We start from the raw sequence: 24,722 nt of genomic DNA, 5'->3' as shown, positions 1-24,722 counted from the left end.
ATTTTTGCTATGCTGAATTTGAGGTGCTTGTATAACATTAAGTGGAGACTCTGACCAGGAGGCAGTAGATGTGTCACTATACATAGAGCACAATAGAACAGTCTGGTGAAAAATATTTGGGAGTTTTCTGCATATGAAAAATAGGAGGGAATGAAATTACGTGAACTGTAGGTCAGAGACAGATACTTGGAGGTATTGACCTTGAGGGAAAGTCAAAAGAGGAAGCTATATGAGTGTCAAATAAGGGCCTCAGACATTAGGAGGGAACATACAGGAAGCAGGGAAAAAATCGGTAATGTCGACTGTATGTGGTTTTGGTCAAAAATGAAGGAAAAAAAGGTTCAGTTACATTTTCAGATGGTGATTAGTTAGGGAATTCTACTAGAGGAAGAGAAGAAAAACTCCCATATAGGAGGGGTCTCAGAAAGACTAATCTCCCCCATCCCTTTTTTAAGAGGAAGCAACAAGATGGTTTAGAAAGATAATTCTGGAGTACCAGACAAAAGATACAACTTAGAGGATAGAGTGGAAGTAGGGAAAAGTGGATTAGTGCCCAAAGCAAGGCAGTGCAATGAGAATGTAGTGGTGAGGCTGTGGTCTGGAGAATAGCATCCCTGGTACTTGCTGATTTTACCTGCTTCTTCCCTCTGAAATTCTTCTTAGTCAGTGTCTTACCCTGGTGCTAGTTTAATCTTCCAAAAGGCCAGTTCTCTTTTATGCCCTCATTGTCCCAGTGCTAACCCCATAGTCTAGCATTCCAGGCCAGACTGCATGGCTCTCTACTTTGCTCTTTCACCTTCCCCCAGTCCTCAGTGTAGCCAAAAGATCCCCTGTCATTTTTTGAAAGATTTTGCTTTCTGTTATCCCTTTAGGCTGTTTATCTTCTCTCGTCTACTCTGTAATGTATGGATTTTTAAAGTTTATTTTTATTAGCACGTAATAGTTGTACAGGTGATACATTGTGATATTTACATGTGTGCTCACAATATGTTTTTGTAATCCATGGATTTTACATGGTCAGTGTTCCTTAAAATTTACTCACATATCTGTTTACTTTAGGTTTGTATTTTTTTACTTGATTCTTTTTAACATCTGCAGTTTCCTGTGCCAGGGGACAACTTTGCTCTTATCCCCTTCAATAGACAAAGCATATTTATGTTAAAATATGTGACTGATAAAAGGAATCCTATGGGTCTGTTTCTGTTGTTTATTCTTGTTTTTTTTTTTTTTTCACATTTATGTCCTGGATTTTTAAAAAAATTGTCCCAGATACTGTATTTGAAAATTTTGTTTGAAGAAATAATTTGAGGCCTAGGATGATGTACATTCTTGTTTGAGGAAGAATGGAGCTTGTAAGAGCATTAGCAGTCCAGGAGTCACTTTAACTCATTTGCAGGTGCTAAGTTCTGTTTCTTTTTTCATTTACACATACTCCTAGTCATCCTAATCAAACTGTGTTTTTAGTCTCCTTTCCTCCCCTGAGTAGCCCTATATTCTTTTGTCCCTCCAACTCCATTAGGCTGGCGGAAGGACTGTTCTTGCTCACAGCTACTTTTGGAGTTGGTAAATGTCTTAATGAAAAAGTGGCTATACCTTGAAATTTCTGTCGTCTTCTCGATTTTGGTTTGGTAATTCTTATTGCCTCTCTGTGCCTTCAAGTAGATATCCAGCTTTTAAGATTCTTCTCAGAAAGAGTCTAATCTAAATTACCTAGTTTGCTATCCTAGAAGTGGATATTCTCTACCATTGATTTTACTCTCATTTTTCAGTTTCCTTAAATCTTCCTTTTTAAAACAGAAGTAATCATTTCCTCTCTTGTACTATTAATACTTTTTTGCTTTCATTTTATTTTATTTTATTTTTTGGTGGTACTGAGGCGTGCTAGGCAGGTACTCTACCATTTGAGCCACTCTGCCAGTCTATTTTGGGGTTGGGTACTTTTTGAGATCTCTTCTTTCCCTTTAAGTTGCTAGGATTACAGACATGAGCCACCAATGCCTAACTGCTTTTTTTTTTTTTTTTTAAGAGCACTTCACATTTTGGTTGTGGGGCTAAATGTTTTTGTTAATTCGACTAGACTTTCAGCTCCCTGAGGATAAATATATATTTATTTTCACATTGCTCAGTACCTTATACATATTAATTGCTCCATAGATGTTGAATTGAATGAAATAGGATCCCTCTATGGGAAGGCAATCAAAGAATTCTTAGTTTTTGGGTTCATCTACTGCCTTGGAACTAGTCCAGAAAGCTATAACAAAGTAGAGCATGGTGGTGCACTTCTGTAATCCCAGCTCTGGGGAGACTGAGGCAGAAGGATTGGGAGTTGGAGACCAGACTGGGCTACAAAGTGAAAACTTGTCTCAAGAAAACAGAAAACAACAATACTAATAAAAAAATCTGTTAATGGGTAGCTGCCTTTAGAAATTAAAATGGGAGATTAGGAATGGAAATGTGGCCCAGTTTTACCACTGATAGAGTTCATCAGGCCAATTTTAGTTGTCAGCTGCCTAACTGTACTGAGAGTAAAGTTTTCCTGGTAGAAGAAATATATAACTAAGTTGAGAGAATTTCTGAAACTTCTGTCTTCTACTAGTCAAAAAGGTAAAGGCTGTGAAAGAAAAACTAAGGTGAGGGAACCATTCAGATTAAGGAAAGAGACTACAGACCCTTAAAAACTAAATAATACATAATCCTCCTTTAGATCCTGGGTAGAAAGAAATAAAATTGTGAAAGACGTTAATTCAACATTTTATTTACTATATAATAAGTGACAATATGGTATTAAATTTAAACTTCCTGAACATGACCATCGTATTGCTGTTCTTAGATTTATGATAAAGTATTTAGAAATAAAGTATCTTCCAAAAGTAATCTACATGTTTAATGCAATTCCCATCAAAATTCCAATGACATTCATTAAAGAGATTGAAAAATCTACTGTGAAATTTATATGGAAACACAAGAGGCCACGAATAGCCAAGGCAATACTCAGTCAAAAGAACAATGCAGGAGGTATCACAATACCTGACTTCAAACTATATTACAAAGCAATAACAATAAAAACAGCATGGTACTGGCACAAAAACAGACGTGAAGACCAGTGGAACAGAATAGAGGATCCAGATATGAAGCCACACAACTATGAGCAACTTATCTTTGACAAAGGAGCTAAAAATATACGATGGAGAAATAGCAGCCTCTTCAACAAAAACTGCTGGGAAAACTGGTTAGCAGTCTGCAAAAAACTGAAACTAGATCCATGTATATCACCCTATACCAAGATTAACTCAAAATGGATCAAGGATCTTAATATCAGACCCCAAACACTTAAGTTGATACAAGAAAGAGTAGGAAATACTCTGGAGTTAGTAGGTATAGGTAAGAACTTTCTCAATGAAACCCCAGCAGCACAGCAACTAAGAGATAGCATAGATAAATAGGACCTCATAAAACTAAAAAGCTTCTGTTCATCAAAAGAAATGGTCTCTAAACTGAAGAGAACACCCACAGAGTGGGAGAAAATATTTGCCAATTATACATCAGACAAAGGACTGATAACCAGAATATACAGGGAACTTAAAAAACTAAATTCTCCCAAAACTAATGAACCAATAAAGAGATGGGCATGTGAACTAAACAGAACTTTCTCAAAAGAAGAAATTCAAATGGCCAGAAAACACATGAAAAAATGTTCACCATCTCTAGCAATAAAGGAAATGCAAATTAAAACCACACTAAGATTCCACCTCACCCCTGTTAGAATAGCCATCATCAGCAACACCACCAACAACAGGTGTTGGCGAGGATGCGGGGAAAAAGGAACCCTCTTACACTGTTGGTGGGAATGTAGACTAGTACAACCACTCTGGAAAAAAATTTGGAGGCTACTTAAAAAGCTGGACATCGATCTACCATTTGATCCAGCAATACCACTCTTGGGGATATACCCAAAAGACTGTTACTCCAGAGGCACCTGCACATCCATGTTTATTGCGGCACTATTCACAATAGCCAAGTTATGGAAACAGCCAAGATGCCCCTGCACTGACGAATGGATTAAGAAAATGTGGTATCTATACACAATGGAATTTTATGCAGCCATGAAGAAGAACGAAATGTTATCATTCGCTGGTAAATGGATGGAATTGGAGAACATCATTCTGAGTGAGGTTAGCCTGGCTCAAAAGACCAAAAATCGTATGTTCTCCCTCATATGTGGACATTAGATCAAGGGCAAACACAACAAGGGGATTGGACTATGAGCACATGATAAAAGCGAGAGCACACAAGGGAGGAGTGAGGATAGGTAAGACACCTAAAAAACTAGCTAGCATTCGTTGCCCTTAATGCAGAGAAACTAAAGCAGGTACCTTAAAGCAACTGAGGCCAATAGGAAAAGGGGACCAGGAACTAGAGAAAAGGTTGGATCAAAAAGAATTAACCTAGAAGGTAACACCCACGCACAGGAAATCAATGTGAGTCAATGCCCTGTATAGCTATCCTTATCTCAACCAGCAAAACCCCTTGTTCCTTCCTATTATTGCTTATACTCTCTCTACAACAAAATTAGAGATAAGGGCAAAATAGTTTCTGCTGGGTATTGAGGGGGGGAGCGGGAGGGGGTGGAGTGGGTGGTAAGGGAGGGGGTGGGGGCAGGGGGGAGAAATGAACCAAGCCTTGTATGCACATATGACTAATAAAAGAAAAATGAAAAAAAAAAAAAGAAAACAGAAAACAACAATACTAATAAAAAAATCTGTTAATGGGTAGCTGCCTTTAGAAATTAAAATGGGAGATTAGGAATGGAAATGTGGCCCAGTTTTACCACTGATAGAGTTCATCAGGCCAATTTTAGTTGTCAGCTGCCTAACTGTACTGAGAGTAAAGTTCACACACCTGAGTCTTATTGCTGATTCTGAAGCAATCTGAATGACTGAAAAAGGGAGTAGCTAACATTCTGAAAAGTGCATGCAAATGTATTACACATGCCTCAGATCATGCCACACTTTTATATTGGTGTTCAGTGGACATTTCTTTTTTGTTCTTAATGTAGAAAGATTCTCAACTGGAAAGTGAATTTGCCATAAGATGAGTGAAAATACTGTGTTTTGCTTTTTCCAAATAGTTTGAGTAGTTCAAACATTTTGCTTAGAAATTTGAAATGACCTATCACGTTTACCCTCACTTTTAAGTAGTTACTTAAGTTTTGGGCAATGGAGCTATTTCTGTGACATTAAACTTCTGATAATCCTTCACGCTTTCCCCTCCCCTCAACTCTTAAGACCTTTATGTTTTCTCCTATAGCTGACTTTTAGCAGTATATTCCAAGGACAGCAAATTTTGGTTTTAACTTTTTAAGTTTTTTATTTTTGGTAATACTGGGGTTTGAACTCAGCACTTCATGCTTGCAGAAGCAGATACTCCCTACTGGTTGAGCCACACCTCCAGTTAAGGTTGGGTGTTGTGAATGTAAAACTGATTTCATAATGTGAATTTCATAATAGAACGAGCAACAGTCATGCAAGACCCAATAACTTAATCTTAACTTCATTTTTAGAGTATTGTAATTCTCTTAGTCTTCCTTGACTTCTGGAGCCACTGAACTTCAGGGACAGTGTTGGAGTCTTCATCCTCTTTATTCCCTTAATAACGGCCTAATATTCTGTGTTCTTTGTTCAGATCTCCTAATTTCATAAAGTAGCTATGATTCCTATTTTACACGAGTGAACTGAGAGTCAAAGGACTTAATGCGTTTTGTATAAAAGTAAATAGCTAGTATACAGAAGATCTGAAAATGAAACTTACTCCCAAGTCTCATAATGTCTCCTATTTAAATTCATGTTGCAAAATAATCTTTGGGCTACTTTTGCTGACTTATTGATAGTCTGTGCTGGTTTGTGGTATATCCATATGTTTGAACTGAATTCAGTCCATTCTAATGTAAGAAATAATTTGGTGCATAGACATAGAAAAATAGAAATAGCATCAGTTGCTCATTCTTTTTATCTTGGAGTGAGAAACCTGGTAGTGTGGGCATACTTTCCTTCCTGATGACTGTGACTCACAGTCCATGTTAAGGTTCCTTCTGGTTGGGAGGAAAGAGGATTATAGGAACACTTAACCCCTCATTAGGTTACTTTCACAGAAGAGGGAGGTTCTCCTTGCTTTATGTTATTTAAGGAGATAATTTGTTAGTGATGCAAATCATAAAATTTGTATAGTCATCCTGTGTGTATCAGTAAAAGGTGATTGCTTCAAAGAATAAACACACCAATGACATTTCAGCATTGCAGGCATAATGCATTTACAGTACCTATTGTGTTAGCTCTCTTTTCTAGTTCTGTAACTATTAAGAAAGGAAGTTAACTCAATGCACTTGTGCTTAGTGAATGCACAGTGATGCTCCCAAGCTGATTGTTTTTTTTCCTAAACATTCTCAAATCATCTGTTTAATAATTCATTTTATTTTTAATTGATTTTCAGATTTAATAATCTGTAGTGTCTGTAATCTGTTTTTTATTTTCCTTTCAAAATCAAGACATTTTCTAATCAAGTCTTTTGGCAACCCTCATGTTGTGTAAAATTTCTCAGAAACTACTTAACCATAGCTGTGACTATAAAATCTTTTTAGAACCCTGAGTTGTAATTAGTTGATGTTAAAAGTTAAATGTTGCAACTAGATATCAGCCCACTCTTTTTTATTTTTTAAATTGTGTTAGATCTGTTTCTCATAGTCACTTGAGTTCCATGTTTAAAATGTATTCTCTCTGTAATATTTTCAATACAGGAAATAAAGTCTTTGCTTTCACTTTTTGGAGGCCAGTTCACCAGCAGTCAGGAAACTTTTGGAAAGGTAAGGTGAATTTTCAGTAGACCATGTTGAGTATACTTTGAAATAGAATTTTGGATTTGAAGAGAATTACAATGCTTAAATGTATATTTGTGTGGTAATTTGTGTCTATAACTAGAAGCAACGGAATAAAAAAGAATGGTAAAAATTGTGGCTTTTGGAAAATAACAGAATTTTATTTATTTATTTTGTGATTCTGGGAATTGAACCCAGGGCACCACACATTCTAGTTCCAGTTCAGTTTTAATTTTTATTCAACAATTTCACAGTAATTCTTACCTGTTCTTTCATTGAAAAAGGGACTATCTTTCTTTCTTTCTTTCTTTTTTTTCTTTTATTATTCATATGTGCATACAGGGCTTGGGTCATTTCTCCCCCTTCCCCTACCCCCTCCCTTACCACCCACTCAGCCTTCTCCCTCTCCCCCCTCTCCCTCTCCCCGCCACCCCCTCAATACCCAGCAGAAACTATTTTGCCCTTATTTCTAATTTTGTTGTAGAGAGAGTATAAGCAATAATAGGAAGGAACAAGGGTTTTTTCTGGTTGAGATAAGGATAGCTATACAGGACATTGACTCACATTGATTTCCTGTGCGTGAGTGTTACCTTCTAGGTTAATTCTTTTTGATCTAACCTTTTCTGTAGTTCCTGGTCCCCTTTTCCTATTGGCCTCAGTTGCTTTTAAGGTATCTGCTTTAGTTTCTCTGCATTAAGGGCAACAAATGCTAGCTAGTTTTTTAGGTGTCTTACCTATCCTCACCCCTCCCTTGTGTGCTCTCGCTTTTATCATATGCTCAAAGGGGGACTATCTTTCATGAATGACGTAAATCCAGAATTAGAATTTAGCTGAATTTCAGGCTTATATAGGAATCATTTTTAAAGTTGAAATTGCATTGTGTAAGACTGTATGAGCTTTGTATTATATGTTTGTAGTTTGTCAGTGTTTTAGATAATTTGGAAAACAGAAAAAGAAAAAATAATTCACAGTGTTCCTCCTTGATATGACTCATAATTTGGGGGATAATGCTGCCTTTCAGTCCTTTTCATGTACTTTCTTCTTCTTCTTTTTTTTTTGCAGTATTGGGGTTTGAACTCAGGGGCTACACCTTGAACCACTCCATCAGTCCTTCTTTGTGGTGGGTTTTTTCAACATAGGGTTTCGTGAACTATTTGCCCCAGCTGGCTTCGTACTTCGATCCTCCTGATCTCTGCCTCCTGAGTAGCTAGGATTACAGGCGTGAGCCACTGGTGCCTGGCCTTTATTCTTTTTTAGTTGTAGTACTACTTACCATGGACTTCTGTAGTCTGTCGTTTTCATTTGATAGTATTTATATAGGCATATGCTGTTCTTAGCCATCATCACTAACTTAGCTGTGTGATGCTTAGGTCTATTATAATTTATCTAACTATTCCTTTAATTAAAATTACTTAAAAATTTTTCCCAGGGACTGGTGGAGTAGCTCAAGTGGTAGAGTGCCTGCCTAGCAAGCATGAGGCCCTAAGTTCAAACCCCAGTGCTGCTAAAAAAAATGAAAAATTTTTTTTCCCAGTAAAATAATATTAAGTAATACTAAGATGATAATCTTTTTTTTTCCCCCTGTTTGAATCATTTTGAAATTTTCAGTAGGGTAATGTAAATATTGGAAGAAGAGAGACTAGGTATGCCAGGGAGGATTTCTTGTAAAAGCTGAGAGAACTTAAATTTGAAAGTCCCCTAGTGTTGGAGGTTTATTCCTGAGTAACTTTCACCTATTGAGAGAAGGAGGAAGGGAGAGAGAGTGTGGATGTAATTGGGTAAGAATGATGAATTGAGGTGCAGACACTCTTGTGCTTGGCTGTGCAAGAGATTATTTTGGTAGGGACTGTTACATCAGGTGTTGAGATGGGATTCAGAAGTCTCCTGATATACCTGGAGTTTTTTTTCCTCAGATGAAAAGATAAAATAATGAAGGTTAATGATAACAATTTACTTCAGGACTTTCCATCATAGTTACTCCACAGAGCCCATTACCTACCCCTCAGATGGCCAAAAATATCTAGAAAAAAAGAGATCAGGACAGTTCTGATGGTACATGCTTGTAATCCTAGCACTCAGAAGGCTGAGCAGGGGGATTCTGAGTTCAAGGCTAGCCTGGGCTTCCTAGTGAGATCCTGTCTTGAAAAAAGAGGGACCATTTAATAATTTAAGAAATACATTACTTAGGAGTTAAAAATAAAATAGCTATATTATAAGGAATGGTTGCCAATGCCAAAAAATTCCACGATTCTATTCTGTGATATAACATGCATTTATTCTTTTAGCTAAGCTACATAAAAGCACATGCAAAGCTAAGTTTAAATTTAATTTGCTGATAGTTTCATTTATAGGGTTATTTGTAAAAGTATTCTTTCCTTTTTTTGTTTTTTTTTTGAGACAGGTTCTCCCCATGTAGCCCAGGCTAGTCTTGAACTTGGAATCCTCCTCCTGCCTCAGCCTCCGATATCCTGGGATTACAGGTACCTGTTACCATGCATAGCTTGCTTAATTTTCCTTTTTACTATCAGTGATTTTTATTTTGATTACAGCCAGACCAGGTATTCTTACATAAAAGGAGCAAGTAGGAATTTCTCCTGTTGACTTCTTGAATCAAAGAATATAAGGTGAGGTAGCTTCTTGAACTGAAGCATACAGGCCATGTAGCCACTAAGAAGTAAGTTGCATGTTGTTATTTCTTTCAGTCTCCATTTTGGATTCTTAATATTCCCTCTGAAGATATTGCAAGAAACTTAATGAAACGGACAGTGTGTGCCAAGTAAGAGAAACTTCTTCTGCATGTGTGTGTATCATACTTTTCATAACTACTGTATCCTAATTTTTGCCGTCCTTTTGTGAGAAGGATGGTTGTGGAGGGAAATCAGAATAGCTTACATTTACGTGTGTTTACCACAGCATGTAAGGTGTAAGGTGTGAGGTGGAGGAAAAAAGGACAGTTATCTGCTGAAACTGAGGGCAAGAGAATCTCAGTGGAAATGTGGAAACTTTTTCGGAACAGTAATTTTGAACTTCTACATTAAACAGGCATATAGTATGGGATATAAATGATTTATTTTTACATGGGATAAATGCAACATTTAATTGTGGCAAAAATTCTTTCTTATCCTGATTTTTATTTGAGCAGATAGATAAAGTATAAGAAAACCTAATGTGGGGACTGCTGTGAAATATGTTTTACTGGTTTATTTGCTAGAGAAAGGAATTAATTGCTTTTAGTGTAAATTAATGAAATTCATTCTGTGTATGGACTTTTGTCATTGACATGTATTCCCTTTCCCTTTTCTTTCTAAAAAATTTTTGATTAATACATTTTAAAATTCCTTTTTTTTTGCTGAACATATTGGCAAGTTGTTGAAAACTTTCCTTAGATACTACATTTAGTGCAATGCAAATAAGAATTTACATATATGCCTAGTCTTGTTAACATGGTTAACAGTGTTTTATAGTGTGAGGTATTATTTAATTGGCTACAACCCCATATTTAGTTAACTTCATCCTATTGAGAACTACTTGCAGCCCTAAATCTCTCCTACTTGCAGCCCTAAATCTCTCAAATCCTCTTACACTGCAGCTTGCTAATGGTTCTTTTTTGTTAAATAAAAATGACTAGAAAATGAGAATATAACTAAAAAATAGCCTTTGAATAACTACTGCTTTATTATATTAAAATTTATGACTATAAGGTGTTTGAATTCCAGAAAGAAGGCTTGTTAGATTTAAAAAGCTACTTGAGTACTAAGAACTCATATACTTCTTTTAAAGCTCAGACCTTCTAATGCATGTATTAATGAATGGTAAAATTAATAATTGTATAATATTATATAATATATAATGATTTCTTTGGTTACATTTTAGTTTCTGTGTAATTTGTGTAGCTGAGGTATACCTTAAGAGATTGCTAAGTAAGAGTAGTATTTCTTGGTGACACATACCTATAATTCCAGCATTTGGTAAGTGGAGGCAGGAGGATTGCAGGTTTGAGGTAGCAACTTCCCAGTTGACCTCAGTTATATAGTGAGACCCTATTTCAAAAATACAAAACAAAAGAAAAAATAGTATTACTGCTTAAGTTTTGGTTGTATAAATTCAAAAGAAAGAAAAGGAAGAATTCATTTTCAAGATAGTATTTGTAATCTAATTGTAGAGAATGAAAATAGACTCATAAAGATGTATTCAGAATTAAACTCAAAGTTTTCTGTGGTAGAATGACGCTTATTTTAACTAATTCATTTTTGATATAAAATATTTTGAGCATACTGTGAAAAGTGTTGCAAGCCTCTAGGTATCTATCTTGTTAGATCTCAACAGTTTGAGTCATATTAATAAGCATTATCAAATAATATCTAAATATTGATAGTAATGTTTTTATACAGTGCTTTTTGTTCTATTGGGAAAATGGAATTTTTTTAACTTTTCTCCCAGTTCATTAATTTTTGTGATTTTATTGCATTTGATCTGGTATAAAAGTATAATGGTGGGGCATGAGGTCACTAGGATATAACTCTGGTAGATCGTAAGCTTAGCATGCACAAGGCCCTGGGTTCAATCCTCAGCACACACACACACACACACACACACACACACACACACACACGAAAATTTTGGAAACTCCTAACGTAAACTGAATTTTCCTCCTGTGTAAAGTTCAACTTCTTTGTGTGGTTTGGACTTGTTAGATTTGTTTCCAGATTACATGTTTCTCATTTTTAGCTTAGAAAACACAGACAATAATTATTTTAGTGGAGCAAGCATATAAAAAGCTACTAAAATAGCTGTTGTGTGTTACTATGTGCATTAAGTTCTTTACTGAGATCTGTACTAATAATTTGTTTCCTAGGTCTATATTTGAACTGTGGGGTCATGGAAAATCTCCTGAGGAACTGTATACTTCTCTTAAAAATTATCCTGTGGAGAAGATGGTATGTATTGAAATGTGGCATTATATGGGCATATGTGCAGATTCTATAGAATTCATAAACTTAAAAACTTATCTACTTCTATTTTAGGTTCCATTTCTGCATTCAGGCTCTACATATAAAATAAAGATTCACACCTTTAATAAAACATTAACACAAGAAGAAAAAATCAAGCGAATAGATGTAAGTGAATTTAGCAAAACCAAAAATTTATAAGATTAATGTCTGTTATTGGTATAAAAGAATACCTAATGTCTGTTAAAGTGCTGTTTGTATCACATTTTGTACTAAGCAATTTTCATGTTTTATTATTTAGTGCTCACACCAAACCATATAAGCTAGGTATTACTAGGTAAACTTTTTTTTTCTTGTGAATTTTTATAGGCTATTAGAACTACCTTTTTTTTTTTAGGCACTTGAATTTTTGCCATTTGAAGGAAAAGTGAACTTAAAGAAACCACAGCATATATTCTCTATTTTGGAGGATTATGGGTTGGACCCAAACTGCATCCCTGAGAATCCACATAACATTTACTTTGGTAGATGGGTAAGCAAATATTATTTCTGTATATCTCATTTTATTTTTTTTAAAGCTAAATGTGCTTAGTTGTAGAGCACTTGCCAAGCATGCATGAGGCCCTGTGCTATCTCCAGCTCTGGGGGAAAAAAAAGCAAAAGCTCTCAACAACTAAACTAAATGATAGACTGTGTTTGTTTTTTGACAATATTGGGGGTTGAACACAGTAAGCGCTCTACTAGGTGAGCCACTTTGCGAGCCCTTTTTGCATTGTTTGTGATATAGTCTTGCTTTATGCCCCAGCTGGCCTGGACTTTGTTCCTGCTATTTGTGCTTCCCCAAGTAGCTAGGATAACAGGCTTATACCACTGCACGCAATCATTGGTTGAGATGAGTTATGAATTTTTCTTTGTTTTTTGGTACTGGGGTTTGAACTCAGGGCATCACACTTGCTAGGCAGGGGCTCTACCACTTGAGCTACTTCGCCAGCCCTTTTTTGTGTTAAGTATTTTTGAGATAGGGTCTCACTTTTGTTGCCTGGGCTGGCCTCAGGGCCTCAGAGATCCTCCTGATCTCTGCCTCCCAAGTAGCTAGGATTGCATAGAATTTTAAAGTGGCTGAAAAGTCAAAGCTATTGTATATATTAAAATTGATGAAGATTATGTAATTATGATTTTCCAGAGATTCCTCTAAAGTACAAGGCCTGTTAGATATATGATCTAGGAAGGAGGAGAAGGTATACTTAGTAACATTAAAGAAAGATTTACCAGAAACTCTGGGTTGCTTTTTATTATTTATGAAGCAAATTAAGCCGAGAGAGGGTATGTGATAGTTCAAAGATCTCATTTGTAGAGATAACAGATACAGGTCTTCCATTCTGAAAGGAAATAGAATTACTGCAGAGCAGTTCTGCCCACTTCCCTGAGGCAATAAGTGGAAGAGTGGAAGATGAGACTCATGTTATAGCTTATTGTTAGGGGAAAAAACAGGACATGGGGAAAAGTGTACCATCAACCCCTGGAATAATTATATTCAAATTTAATTCATATTTGGTGTGAAAAGACAAAGCACATGTAAAGACATTAAAGAAATACAAGATGTCTGTCTGAAACTACCCCAGTTACCTACTTTTAAAACAATGAGTTTAGAACAGTAGTAAGTAGAAATCTTTTCTCATCAGCAAGATGCTGTTATAGTGCAAATGGTTTTTAAAGTCTGTGTGGTTTACTAACGTGAAAGTATCTCTGATCTAGATCGCAGACGGGCAGAGAGAGCTAATCGAGTCATACAGTGTCAAAAAGAGACACTTTATTGGAAATACAAGCATGGATGCTGGCTTGTCATTCATCATGGCCAACCATGGAAGAGTGAAAGAAAACGATACTGTGTTTGATCCATTTGTGGGAACAGGTATTTTAATTTCACTAATTGCACTGTTAAGCTAGTGTGGAGATGATGCTTGTTTATAGTGGTGAAGGTCTTAGCCATATTTTCAGTGAGAGATTAAATGGACAGAATCTTTTAACTGTCAAAGGGTAGTGGCTAAGAGGCAGCCGTATACATGTATAAGTAACACTTTAGCTACTTGAAAGTTGAAGCCAATAGAATTTTGTGGGTCTTATTTCAAGTAAACCACTAGAGGGAGCAGCAGTCTAACTTTTGACAACAGAAAAACTTGGAATACTGAACATTGTAGACATGTCAAGTCATTGGGAAAGGGGGCAGTATTGAAATAGAAAAACCCTTGAGGAAGAAGGACTTGAATGACAAGATTTAAAAAAAAAAAAGAAAAGTATTCATGTTTTTAAGTATATAACCGTATATTTAGAAAGATTAAAATAGCTAACATAGTTCATCTTTGATTTGGTTTGTGGTAGTTATAAGTAAGTGTGGAAGTAAAAGTGACTAAGTATCAATGCACTAGAACCTTTGTGGTATGACCATGACCTGAGTTCTGCCTGCACTTGATTGGGATGTTCTGCTAATTAACTGTGTGGAAGTTCTAGAACTTCAAGCTTGCTTCATCTGATTCTCTGACGTTTTTCTTTTTTCAGATTGTTTTTGCTTAATATTGCCCATGCCCAGGGAGTACTTATATTCAGCTTTGTCTGACTCAACCCATTGTGGTTCAGAAGTTTATGATTAGTGTCTCTCTCTCTGTAGCCATTGTTCCTTGAGTAGTAATGGTACAAAGCTAATATTTGTTGAATAGTAAATGTGTCTGCTTCTATGCTATGCACTGTTACTATCTAATTTAATATTTATGACAACTAACATGGAGATACTTGTTAAAATCTTCTTGAAGATAAGTGACTTGGCCAAGGTCATATGTAATATATGTTTCAAAGGATTCAAACTCAGTAGTCCAACTCTAGAGCTCATGCTCCTGACTGCTATCATAGTGCTGCCTCTTTTTACATTAGGTTCTGTCAGCTACCTGTTACACTATTAACTAACTGGATGTTCTGACCACATGAGATGAACAAGAGTTCTAGCTTATGGAAAGTTTTTCAGTGCTTCTTGTGCTGTTGTTGTTATTGAATTAATTCACAAGGGAGTCTCTTGTTTTCTGACTCTACCAGTGTCTTCATATATCTTACCCTTAACATATTTTTCTCTTCCCTATGTTCATCATCCTAAGTGCCTTCTCCACATTTTAAGCTTTTTATTGGAAATAACATCAAACTTACAGAAAAGTTACAAGAATAAAAATAGAACAGAGAACACCCATATATTCTAACCCAGCTTAAGCTGTTGTTGACATTGGGCCTCATTTGCTTTATTATTTATTCTGTTTATAATTTTTCATGCATCACTTGGAAGTTGCATACATCCAACTCCTCCCTCTCAAATGTTTGAACATATATAGCTGAAGAATAATGATATATTCTGCTGCATAATAACTGTGTATGTTTCCATATGTATTAATACAGTACTTTAACATTCTCCACTTTTGTCAGTAATGTTCTTTATGACATCATTTTCCCTTTCAAGTCTATAATCAGGTATTATATTTTATTGTTAGTGTTTCTTTGATCTCTGTGATCTAGAACATAGCTAAAGCCTTCCCGTTTTCTTTCTCTCTCACTGTCTTTCTGTTCGGTAGTACTGGCATTTGAAGTCAGGGCTTTGTGCTTGCGAGGCATGCACTCTACTGCTTGAGCTACACTTCCAGCCCTTTTCCATATGGTTAATTTGGAGATAGGGTCTCGCTTTTTGCCTGGGCTGGCCTGGACTACGATCCTCTTATTTTAGGCTTCCTGCCATAGCTGAAATGACAGCTGTGCACCACCACACTTAGTTTTTTTTCTGTTATGACAGTGTCACTTTTTTTTTTTTCCTTTGCCTGGGCTGACCTGGAACCATGATTCTTCTGATCTCAGCCTCTCATGTAGCTTAGGATGACAAGGTGCATGCCAGCATATGCAGCTATTGGTTGAGATGGTGTCTCCTGAACTTTTTTGGCTTGGGGTGGCCTTGAACCACAGTCTTCTGGATCTCAGCTTCCCAAGCAGCTAACATTACAGATGTGAGCCACTGGTGCCCTTCTAGTCTCTCTCTTTTTTTTTTTTTTCCTGTTTCTCTGTCTTTGTATTTTTTTGCTCTGGTAGGGTAGGAAACCCAGCACCTTGCATATGCTAGACAAACACTTTGCCTCTGAGATATATACCTCCAGCCTCCAAAGTCTTTCTTTTTCTGTTAAGAAATTTGCACTTTGAGGAATCCTGTCCCTTCTCCTTTATTTTTTATTTAGAATGTTCTTCATTTTGAGTTGGCTGATGCTTTCTTATGATTAGATTCAGGTTATACATTTTCATGGTATATACTTGATGGCTGTCTCCCCTTTTGGGTAATATAAATTTTGATTAGCTCATCAACGTGGTGCTTGATTTTTGCATTGTATAATAATTATTATGTTTTCCCCTTGTAGTTAATAAGCAATTTGTTGAGAGACACATTACAACCCTGTAAATATTTTTTTTTCTGAAGCATTTTTATTAGTGTATATTAGTTATACAGGGGATTCATTGTGACATTTCTCAATACGTTTACATTGTACATTGTTTAAGTTTGTCCCCATAATCTCTCTTCCTCATCCCCCCCCCCACCCCGCCCCTACTTAATAACAAAAGGTTTCACTGTTCTATTTCACTTAAGTATATAAAGTACCTCGGCCATATTCACCCTCCTTTATCTCCTCTATATATTCGTCCACAAGTACCCATTCCCTCACAGGACCTATTTTACAGTACTGTCCTTCATTTTTAATTCCAGCATCAGTGTTCAAAAGGATTTCTTGAAGACCCTATAAATATTATACTTATCTAAACGGCCCCTTACTTTTGTCAGTTTTAGTATCTGTTAATATGATTCTTGACTTTTCTTAGGTGATTGCAAAGGGATAGTTTTCCAACTCCAGTACTCCTTCTGTAGTTATTGATCAATACTTGTTATATTTCTTATTAATATCAGCTAATAGAGTCTCCCTTTTTTTCCCCTCTGGTGGTATATAATCCACGACATTCCTTAATTACTTTGTTCAAATTATCCCAGATTTTCCCAGCCTTTTCATATTGTATCTGTCTTTGTGATATATTTGTATTTTTTTTTTCCAGAGGACTTTTATTAATTTGTGGTTCATCTTCTACCTGCGTAAACTCTGGTATCAGTCATTTCTTCAAGGAACCTTTTTTCTTTTAGTGGGGAGATGATATTAGACACCAAGATCTGGGTCCTAGATATTTCAGAAGGTGAGCCTGGAAATATATATGCATATATAATACTGTGCATATGAGTTTATATGCAACTACACATGCATATATTCCTACATACTGTGTGTATATATATGTACCTATGTGTAGATGCATTAGAAATGAATTTGTGCATAAACATATTCTAGTTGATCCTCCCAGGTTTCTTTTTTGCCTTCTCCATTCCATATTTATTATGTACCTTCTTCCACTGTGAGAACTCTGGTTCCTATAAACATTAACACATTTGCTCTTTTGCTCATTTCTGTAATGTATCTAAAATAGTTTCAAAATTTCTTTGTTCATGCCATCAAAAATGAAAATAAAAAAGAATCCTATGCAATAGAGTTCAAGAGAAGTTTTCAGTTCTCCAGCCTGACTAAGGAGCAATAAAGTCAGATACTGTTCTTATTTCTTTTTCCTCTTCATTTAAAATTTGTTCCAGTTTTTCCTGTTTTAGGTTTTTATCTCGTACCCCTTCCATTCTTTATCTACTTTTATTTTTTTTAAATGTAGAAGATTAACCTGCTTCCAAAAAGCAGAACTACACAATTTTTCTTTTAAGGTGTACTTAGCGAAGTGTCACTTCCTCTCAGAGATGTGGTTCAAGTGATAGAATACTTGCCTAGCAAGTGCAAGGCCCTGAGTTCATACCCCAGTTCTGCCAAATAACATCGACAACAAACATTCTTAGGGCTGGGAGATCAAATGGCAGAGTCCCTGCCTAGCAAGTTGGAGCCTTAGAGAGCACTTTCTTTCATATCCCTTTCATCCTTTTCCCCCATCCCTCATTGGTTGCCATCATTGTTTTCTACTTGATTCTTCTTATGTTTCTTTTTCTACTGATATATGTACATTTTCTTATTTCCACATTCTTACCTAAAATGTAGCGTATTTTGTATATTGTTTCCAACTTTTCTTTTTTCATTTGACAGTATTTCCTAGAAATTACTTCCTGTCAGTTTATGGAGATTGTCTTCATTATTTTCCACTAATGTACTCCTTAGGTATATGTACTATATAGTTTATACAAATAATCTTTGATATTTAGGAATCCTTAATTTCCAGTATTTTATACTTAAAAATAATACTTGCATTGAATAACCTTATAAATATGTACTTTTGTAACATTAAGGGTACAGTTCTAGTATAAATTCCTGGAGGCAAGATGATTGGATTGAAGAGTGCATCCACATGTAGTTTTGCTAAATTCCTCTCTATTACACAATTTTAGATTCCTGCCAGCAACATAAAATAGTTTGTGTTCTCCTATAATCTAATAGTAGAGTGTACTGTCAAGCTTTTTAAATTTTGCCAATCTGTTGGGTGAAAATGGTATCTCAGTGTAGTTTTAGTTTGGATTTCTTTTATTGTGAGTGAAGTCTTAACTTTTTATGTTTTAAGGGCCATTTGTATAATTTCTTTTGAATTGGCTTCTATTTTTTTTTTACCCATTTTTCACAGAATGTTTGATATTTTCCCCTTCATTTTTAAAGGTCCATTGTTAAAGACATTAATAACTTCTCCGCACTTTTCCTGTGATACATGCTGTAAACATTTTCTCCTATCATGTCATTTATTTTTTTACTTTGCTAGTATTTGCTTTTTGCCATGCAAGAGTTTTCCCTCTACCCAAGTTATAGAGGAAGGAATTCATCTGTGTTTTTATTTTTTGTATTTTCTTTTTCCTTTAAGACCTTTGGTCCATTTGGAGTTTATTCCCTTGTATGATGTGAGGAATGGATTTGATTTATCTTTTTCCAAATGCTAAACCCTTTAGTAATCCTTATCTTGTTTTGGGACTTTAAATACTTTCTCTGTGAAGTGAGATGAATTCTTTGAGATACGTACATGTAAAAAATGATTAGCATGCATACATACACATATAGACCAGACCATAAACTTTAAAAGTAGAATTGTCAGTATGGTAAAATTTCCTTTCCTTGCTATAGTTGAGGCTGGGTATATTATGAAGTGCTGACTTCACAGCAATTAAGGCATTGACTGCTTTTTGTGTTGTGAGGGCAAGGCGACCTACCTGTATTTGCTTTAAGTCAGCTCCTTACAGTGGGTCATCTCACTATTTGATCATCTCACTATTCATATAGAAGAATTGATGTAAAATGAGAGAAGGATCTTTGCAAAGTTGCTGCTAAAGTATATTTTCATAATTTGTGTTTGTAGTTCTAAACGAAGCATTAGGACATGCCAATTTTAGGTACTTTTGAACCTCATCATAACTAAGAATTATGAACACAGTTCTTGAGCAGTTTGTCCTCTTTCCTGGGCTTTTTGCCTTATTGATGGGTAGTACCTTCTAAGTGACTGGACAAATAAGTGCCTTTCTCCATGGCCATAGTTTTTCAGAAACTATTTCATACTGTCTTTACCTTTGTTTTCCTTTTTTAGTATTTTTGTAAATTCAAGTACATCTAATGTTTTCCATTTTAAAGGTTAAAAAAAATGGAAATGGATGCAATTTATTAAATGCATTACCCATGAAGTACTCAAGGCTTGTGATTTTTCTGAAGGCTGTAGAGTATGGTAGAGGTATTTTTGTGATAAATACCTTTGCTTTTTTTTTTTTTTTTTGCAGTACTGGGGCTTGTACGCAGGGCTTTCACGTTGAGCTATTCTACCAGCCCTATTTTTTGTGATGGTTTTTTGCAAGATAGGAAGATAGGGTCTTGCAACCTATTTGTCTGGGGCTGGCTTCGAACTACAATCCTCCTGATCACTGCCTCTGAGTTGCTAGGATTACAGGCGTGAGCCACCAGTGCCTGCTCTTTTTTTTTTTTTGGTGGTATTGGGGTTTGAACTTAGTCTTATACTTGCTAGGCAGGAGCTCTACCACTTTTGCTTTGGTTATTTTAAGATATGGTCTTGCTGTGTGCCTAGGCAAGTCTGGACTGTAGTCCTCCTATTTGTGTTTCCCCATGCCACCATACTCAGCCATTGAGATGGGATCTCGAGAACTATTTGGCCTTGCTGGCTTTGAACTATGACCCTCCTGGTCTCTGCCTCCCGAGTAGCTAGGCTTACAGGCATGAGCCCCTGCCTTGGCTGCTTTTTCTTTATTGACAGTTTGCTGCTGTTTAGAATCACATCATGAGCTATAGAAACACACTTTCCTTTCTATTTTAGCAAATATATGATAAATAAAACTAGAATTGTCTTATTTAGTGTTTTTTTTTAAATGTGTCTCTGTTTTTCAAATGGGGAAGATATTGGGTTAGTGCTCAGTAGTTAAGAAGTACTACTCTTCGATATGAGAACAGTTAAAGGAATGATCAGCATGAATAGATGGAATGTATGTAATGGCATAGCCCTCCCTGTGATATGGTACAAGACTTCATATGCTAAACAACTACTATTAACTAACATAGAGTTTTACTTAATTTGTCCAATAACAACTTTTGCTTTTATCTACTTGTAGGTTAGTAACTCTTCTGTCACTATAACAGAATGCCTGAGATAATTAACCTATAAAGAGAAAAGATTTATTATAGCCTATAGTTTTGCAGTCTTCAGTCCATAATCAGGTGGGCCCATTTCTTTTAGGCCTCTGGTGCTGCCTGCCAGATAATAGTGAGCATGTGACAGAAGAGGGAGCATGTGACAGAGCAAACTTTTCACCTCATAGCCAAGACGAAGAGGAAGACAAGGGGCTGCAGTTTCACAGTCCCTTTGAAGATCATATCCCCAGTGACCAAAGGACCTCCCATTAAGGCTCACCTCTTACAGGTCCTTGGTCTGAGAACCTAGGCTTTAACACATGAGTTTGTGGGGAACATTTAACATCCAGACTATGGCAGTAAGTTAATGTAATGCAAGCTTATGCTTCTTTATTTCAATTGGTGCTGACCCCAAAGGAGGTAGTGCAGCATAAAGAAAAGAACATATGCTGTGAGATTTCAGATATTTGCTTTATCAACTATTGTGACTTTGGGCAAGATTCCAAACTTGTCTGGGTTCTAGATGATGATATGTAAGCTGGCAGTAGTAATAGATTGTGAGGATTAAGTGAAGTAATACATATATATATATAGTATTCTTGGGCTGTTGTCTGACACATGGTAGACATCCAGTGACCTGTAATAGCTCATTTTTAGATTATTATTTTGTTATTAACTCATGCCTTTTTTTGTGGTATTGGGACTTGAACTCAGGAACTCATGCCTTCTTCAGTTTTGAACTAGGAAGGTTTAAGGTGAAATGAAACATCTCAAATTCTTTTTATAAACAGTTTTATTTGCTGTGGAATTTGTTGTCATGCTGGAGGGTCAGGTTGGGCAGAAAGTGCTGAAGACCTCTGCTCCCTTTCTCCTAGGACTTTGGCCCCTATTTCAAAGCCACCTTGTTCCTGCAGGTGCCTCTCAGGCCTAGGATTATCTGGCTTCTTTTCTCACCTCACTCTGCTTGTGGTATGTCTCTTTCCTATGTCTAAAGCTCTGGTAGCTTTAGAAATTCTGGTCTAGGACCTCATGAATGGAGGAGACAGTTACAGGTTGAACATGACTTAGACTGTGGGTCCCCAACGAAGTATCTAGCTGAGCTCAGGGAACACAGTTCTTATCCCAGGTTCTTGGTGACTTCCAAAGGTACTTGTAACCCTTCTTCACGTACCAATATGGGGCAAAAGCTGACTGATAAAACCCAGGTCTTCTCCTGTGTAAGGGGTGTGCTTCCAGCTTCCCCTGAGACTGGTAGCTGTTTGCTCCCTACTGGAGCCTTTGGTGAGGCAAAACAACCAGAGCACACACACCTGCTGTGGCCTTCATGTTAGCCTGTTGTCTCAGCCAGTCAGCTTGCCTAAACACTTAGCAGTGCATTTGAAACACTTAGCAGAGGGTGAGATGGGCCTCCTCTGACTCAGAGGCCTGGCTGGATTTGGTGACTCAGAACCACTGATCAACGTGTCTATGGAGTTCTGTTTGACCCGACTTAGCTAGAGTTTGAATAAAGGGGAGGTGAAGACCTTCAATCTGAAATAAACAGGGCTTGTTTGACACCCCTGTCCTCCTGCCACAAGATAGTTATTTGGAGTATGGAACTCTCCCTTCTGCAGCAACACTCTTTAGTACACAATAAGTTGAACGCATGAACTGAAAAAATATTTAGCAAAGGGAGGCTTGGACTTACTGTTGGGTTTAAACCCTTGGTACCTAGGGCAGGAGCTTGGGCTTCTCTGGAGCAGGGATTGTAAAATTCATGGCTTTAGGTAGCATTCATATCTGGGTTTAACTGATTGTAGCCAAAGTTCTGAGAGGAGAGAGACTTCTTCTGGCCATTTCCTTAAAGAAGAGTCCTCAGGACCTGCCTGCTTTCTCTCCACTGCCTTCTGTCTGTTCCCAGCCCAGCCCAGCCCAGCCCAGGGATTCCTGCCAATCACTTTGTCTTCCTAGTATAAAAATTTACATTATTGTGGGTTTGTGTTTTGTTTTTTTTAAAAATTGTATATTGCTGTATCTACTTTTAACTTCCAGGAATAAAAGTTACACAGGAACTGTAAAAAAAAAAAAAAAAAAAGTTCTCTTAATCTTTTCGGTGAAAAATTAAGTTAGAGGTAGCTTAAATACTAAATGGTGATGACTGAATTGGGGCATGGCTCAAGTGGTGCCTAGTAAGTGCAGGCCCTGAGTTCAAACCCTAGTACCATAAAGGGAAAAAAAAAAACAACCCGTAAATGGTGACAATTGAGAATTTGAGCATGAACCCATTTGCAACTATTGCAGCAACAAAGAAATTCAGGCTTAAAATCATAAATGTTTAATTCTTTGTTCATAATTAAAATAACCAGTCAAGCACGTACTGATTACTCTAAATAGCAAAGAGCTCTGAAACCATGACTTTGATTATCTTCTCTCAAGTGAGTCAGTTCTTTTAGTAATGAGAATACACCTAGGAGGCTAGCGTATATTGGACTCATGGGTATAAAGAAAGGAATGTAGATCCTTTCGAATTTTGCCATTGCGAAATGATAGTCTAGGTGTTAGGAAACTGACTTAGTCCTGGGTGCAGAATATGGGAAGGAAAAGAGAGAACTTGACATGTGCGAGTCAAGTAGGTCTTTGTGATATTCTTTGCCTCCATTTTTTTTCTAATAATTCTCTGTAGTCTCCTTTTCTTGAGTCTTACAGTTTGTTTAGTATTTCTATTTTTAATAATAATCTTTTGCTTAGGCTGCTAGTTTAAGTTATTTAAATAGAGTTCTTTTTTTCCCAAAGGATAGAATAGGTGCAGTAATATTACCAACTTTCTTCCTTTCTCTTAGCAAAACCAAAGCCCAGTCTCTCATTTCTTCTCATTTTCAAGGCTTTCCACATCATTCTCTAAAGATGAAACTTGTCAATTAGTTTCTGTATCATGGGATAGATTCTACTTATTGCAGTTCTTTTGCCTGTAAAATACGACTCTGACCTTACAATGGTTAATGTATAAGTAAAGAGGAACTGAAATGCTGAGTTTCTAGTTTAGATCACTTATGTGGTATCTTTACTTTTGATATAATGAAAAGAAATGAGTGAGTCACATGACTTGCTTCCTCAGCACTTCACCCTCCTGTTTTTACTGCTCCTTCTTCCACCAAAAAGCTTCCAAGAAAACTCCAACCGAAGTATATCAAAGTGCAAGAAATGTTTCAATTTAATTGAAAGAATAGCTAGATGATGAACAGTGAGTACCCAGTAACCAATTTAGAGAAGCCAGTTTATTATGACTTTATTTTAAAAAGTTTAAAGCTTACAAGGTACAAAGTTAATTAACAGATGCAGTCTAACAGATTATTCATCTCCTTTCAGCAGTGTACTGTAAACTGGGTCTTCTCAAAACTCACTGTAACCAAATGGATAAGGTTTTGTTTAAGGAAGCACAGGAAAGCTTTTCTGTTCCCCTTGACAACTAGTGCCTTTAGGTGAGTATCTGCCTTAATTGGCAGAATTGTAGTAATTCCTCGAGATTTGAGTAAAGTGACATGGTGAGTGTTCCAAGTCATCACATACAGAATCTTTCCTAATTATGGATTTTTCCATTTATAGAGTAAGAATTAGGAGGTCTTTTATGCTACCTGTCTTATAAATGCTTTTAATAGTTAGTGTAGAACCTAAGTTTTGGCTTCTGGTGTACCATTAGTTCTCCATTGCTCTTCTTCAAGGACTCCAACAGGAATTAGCCAATTAGAATATTTTCGTGACTAAGTATTTTTAAGTAATGTTACCAGGCCATGTTTAAAACAGCTATGGAAGGGACACCATTCAATTTAGAAGTTTCTTTTTTTTTTTTGATGATGCTGGGGTTTGAACTCAGGGCCATGTGCTTGATAGATAGGTGCTCTACCACTTGAGCCATGCTCCAGCCCTAATTTGTTGATCTTGATCTTCTGGAGGGTCAAGACTACCCTTCTTAATTTTAGAGATTACATTTCAAAAGGATGTAAAAAAAGAGCCCTAGTTCTTTTTTCTTTTTTCTGTTGTCCAAGACTGTATATTTTGTAAAAGCCTATGAATATCTTTCTGATTTCAACTTGACTCACAGCTTTCTATATTGTAGCTAATTAAGATTTGCTCAAGCATTAAAAGCATTTTAATTTGAATGAATAAAAATATGAAGTTTATGAAAAGTGCAGTTACTGATAACTTACCTTTGAATTTTTG

General features: G+C 36.4%; 1 protein-coding gene across 9 annotated transcripts in view; it reads left to right on the top strand.

The window, feature by feature from the left end:
* Trmt11 (tRNA methyltransferase 11 homolog) overlaps positions 1 to 24,722 on the top strand; it is a 189,601-nt gene that overhangs the window by 1,254 nt on the left and 163,625 nt on the right. For 7 of the 9 annotated variants that reach the window (XM_074075230.1, XM_074075227.1, XM_074075221.1 and 4 more), the window contains exons 2-7: positions 6,791 to 6,856; positions 9,571 to 9,644; positions 11,724 to 11,805; positions 11,893 to 11,985; positions 12,215 to 12,349; positions 13,573 to 13,729. In XM_074075230.1, coding sequence (XP_073931331.1) covers positions 6,791 to 6,856; positions 9,571 to 9,644; positions 11,724 to 11,805; positions 11,893 to 11,985; positions 12,215 to 12,349; positions 13,573 to 13,729 — 607 coding nt within the window. Of the gene's footprint in view, positions 1 to 6,790; positions 6,857 to 9,270; positions 9,349 to 9,411; positions 9,493 to 9,570; positions 9,645 to 11,723; positions 11,806 to 11,892; positions 11,986 to 12,214; positions 12,350 to 13,572; positions 13,730 to 24,722 lie in introns of those variants that run through there. The other 2 variants (XM_074075238.1, XM_074075234.1) reach the window with 2 other exon arrangements.

The sequence above is a fragment of the Castor canadensis genome, chromosome 1 (assembly GCF_047511655.1).
Source record: "Castor canadensis chromosome 1, mCasCan1.hap1v2, whole genome shotgun sequence".
Classification (NCBI taxonomy): domain Eukaryota; kingdom Metazoa; phylum Chordata; class Mammalia; order Rodentia; family Castoridae; genus Castor; species Castor canadensis.
This window is presented reverse-complemented; position numbering and strand designations above follow the sequence as displayed.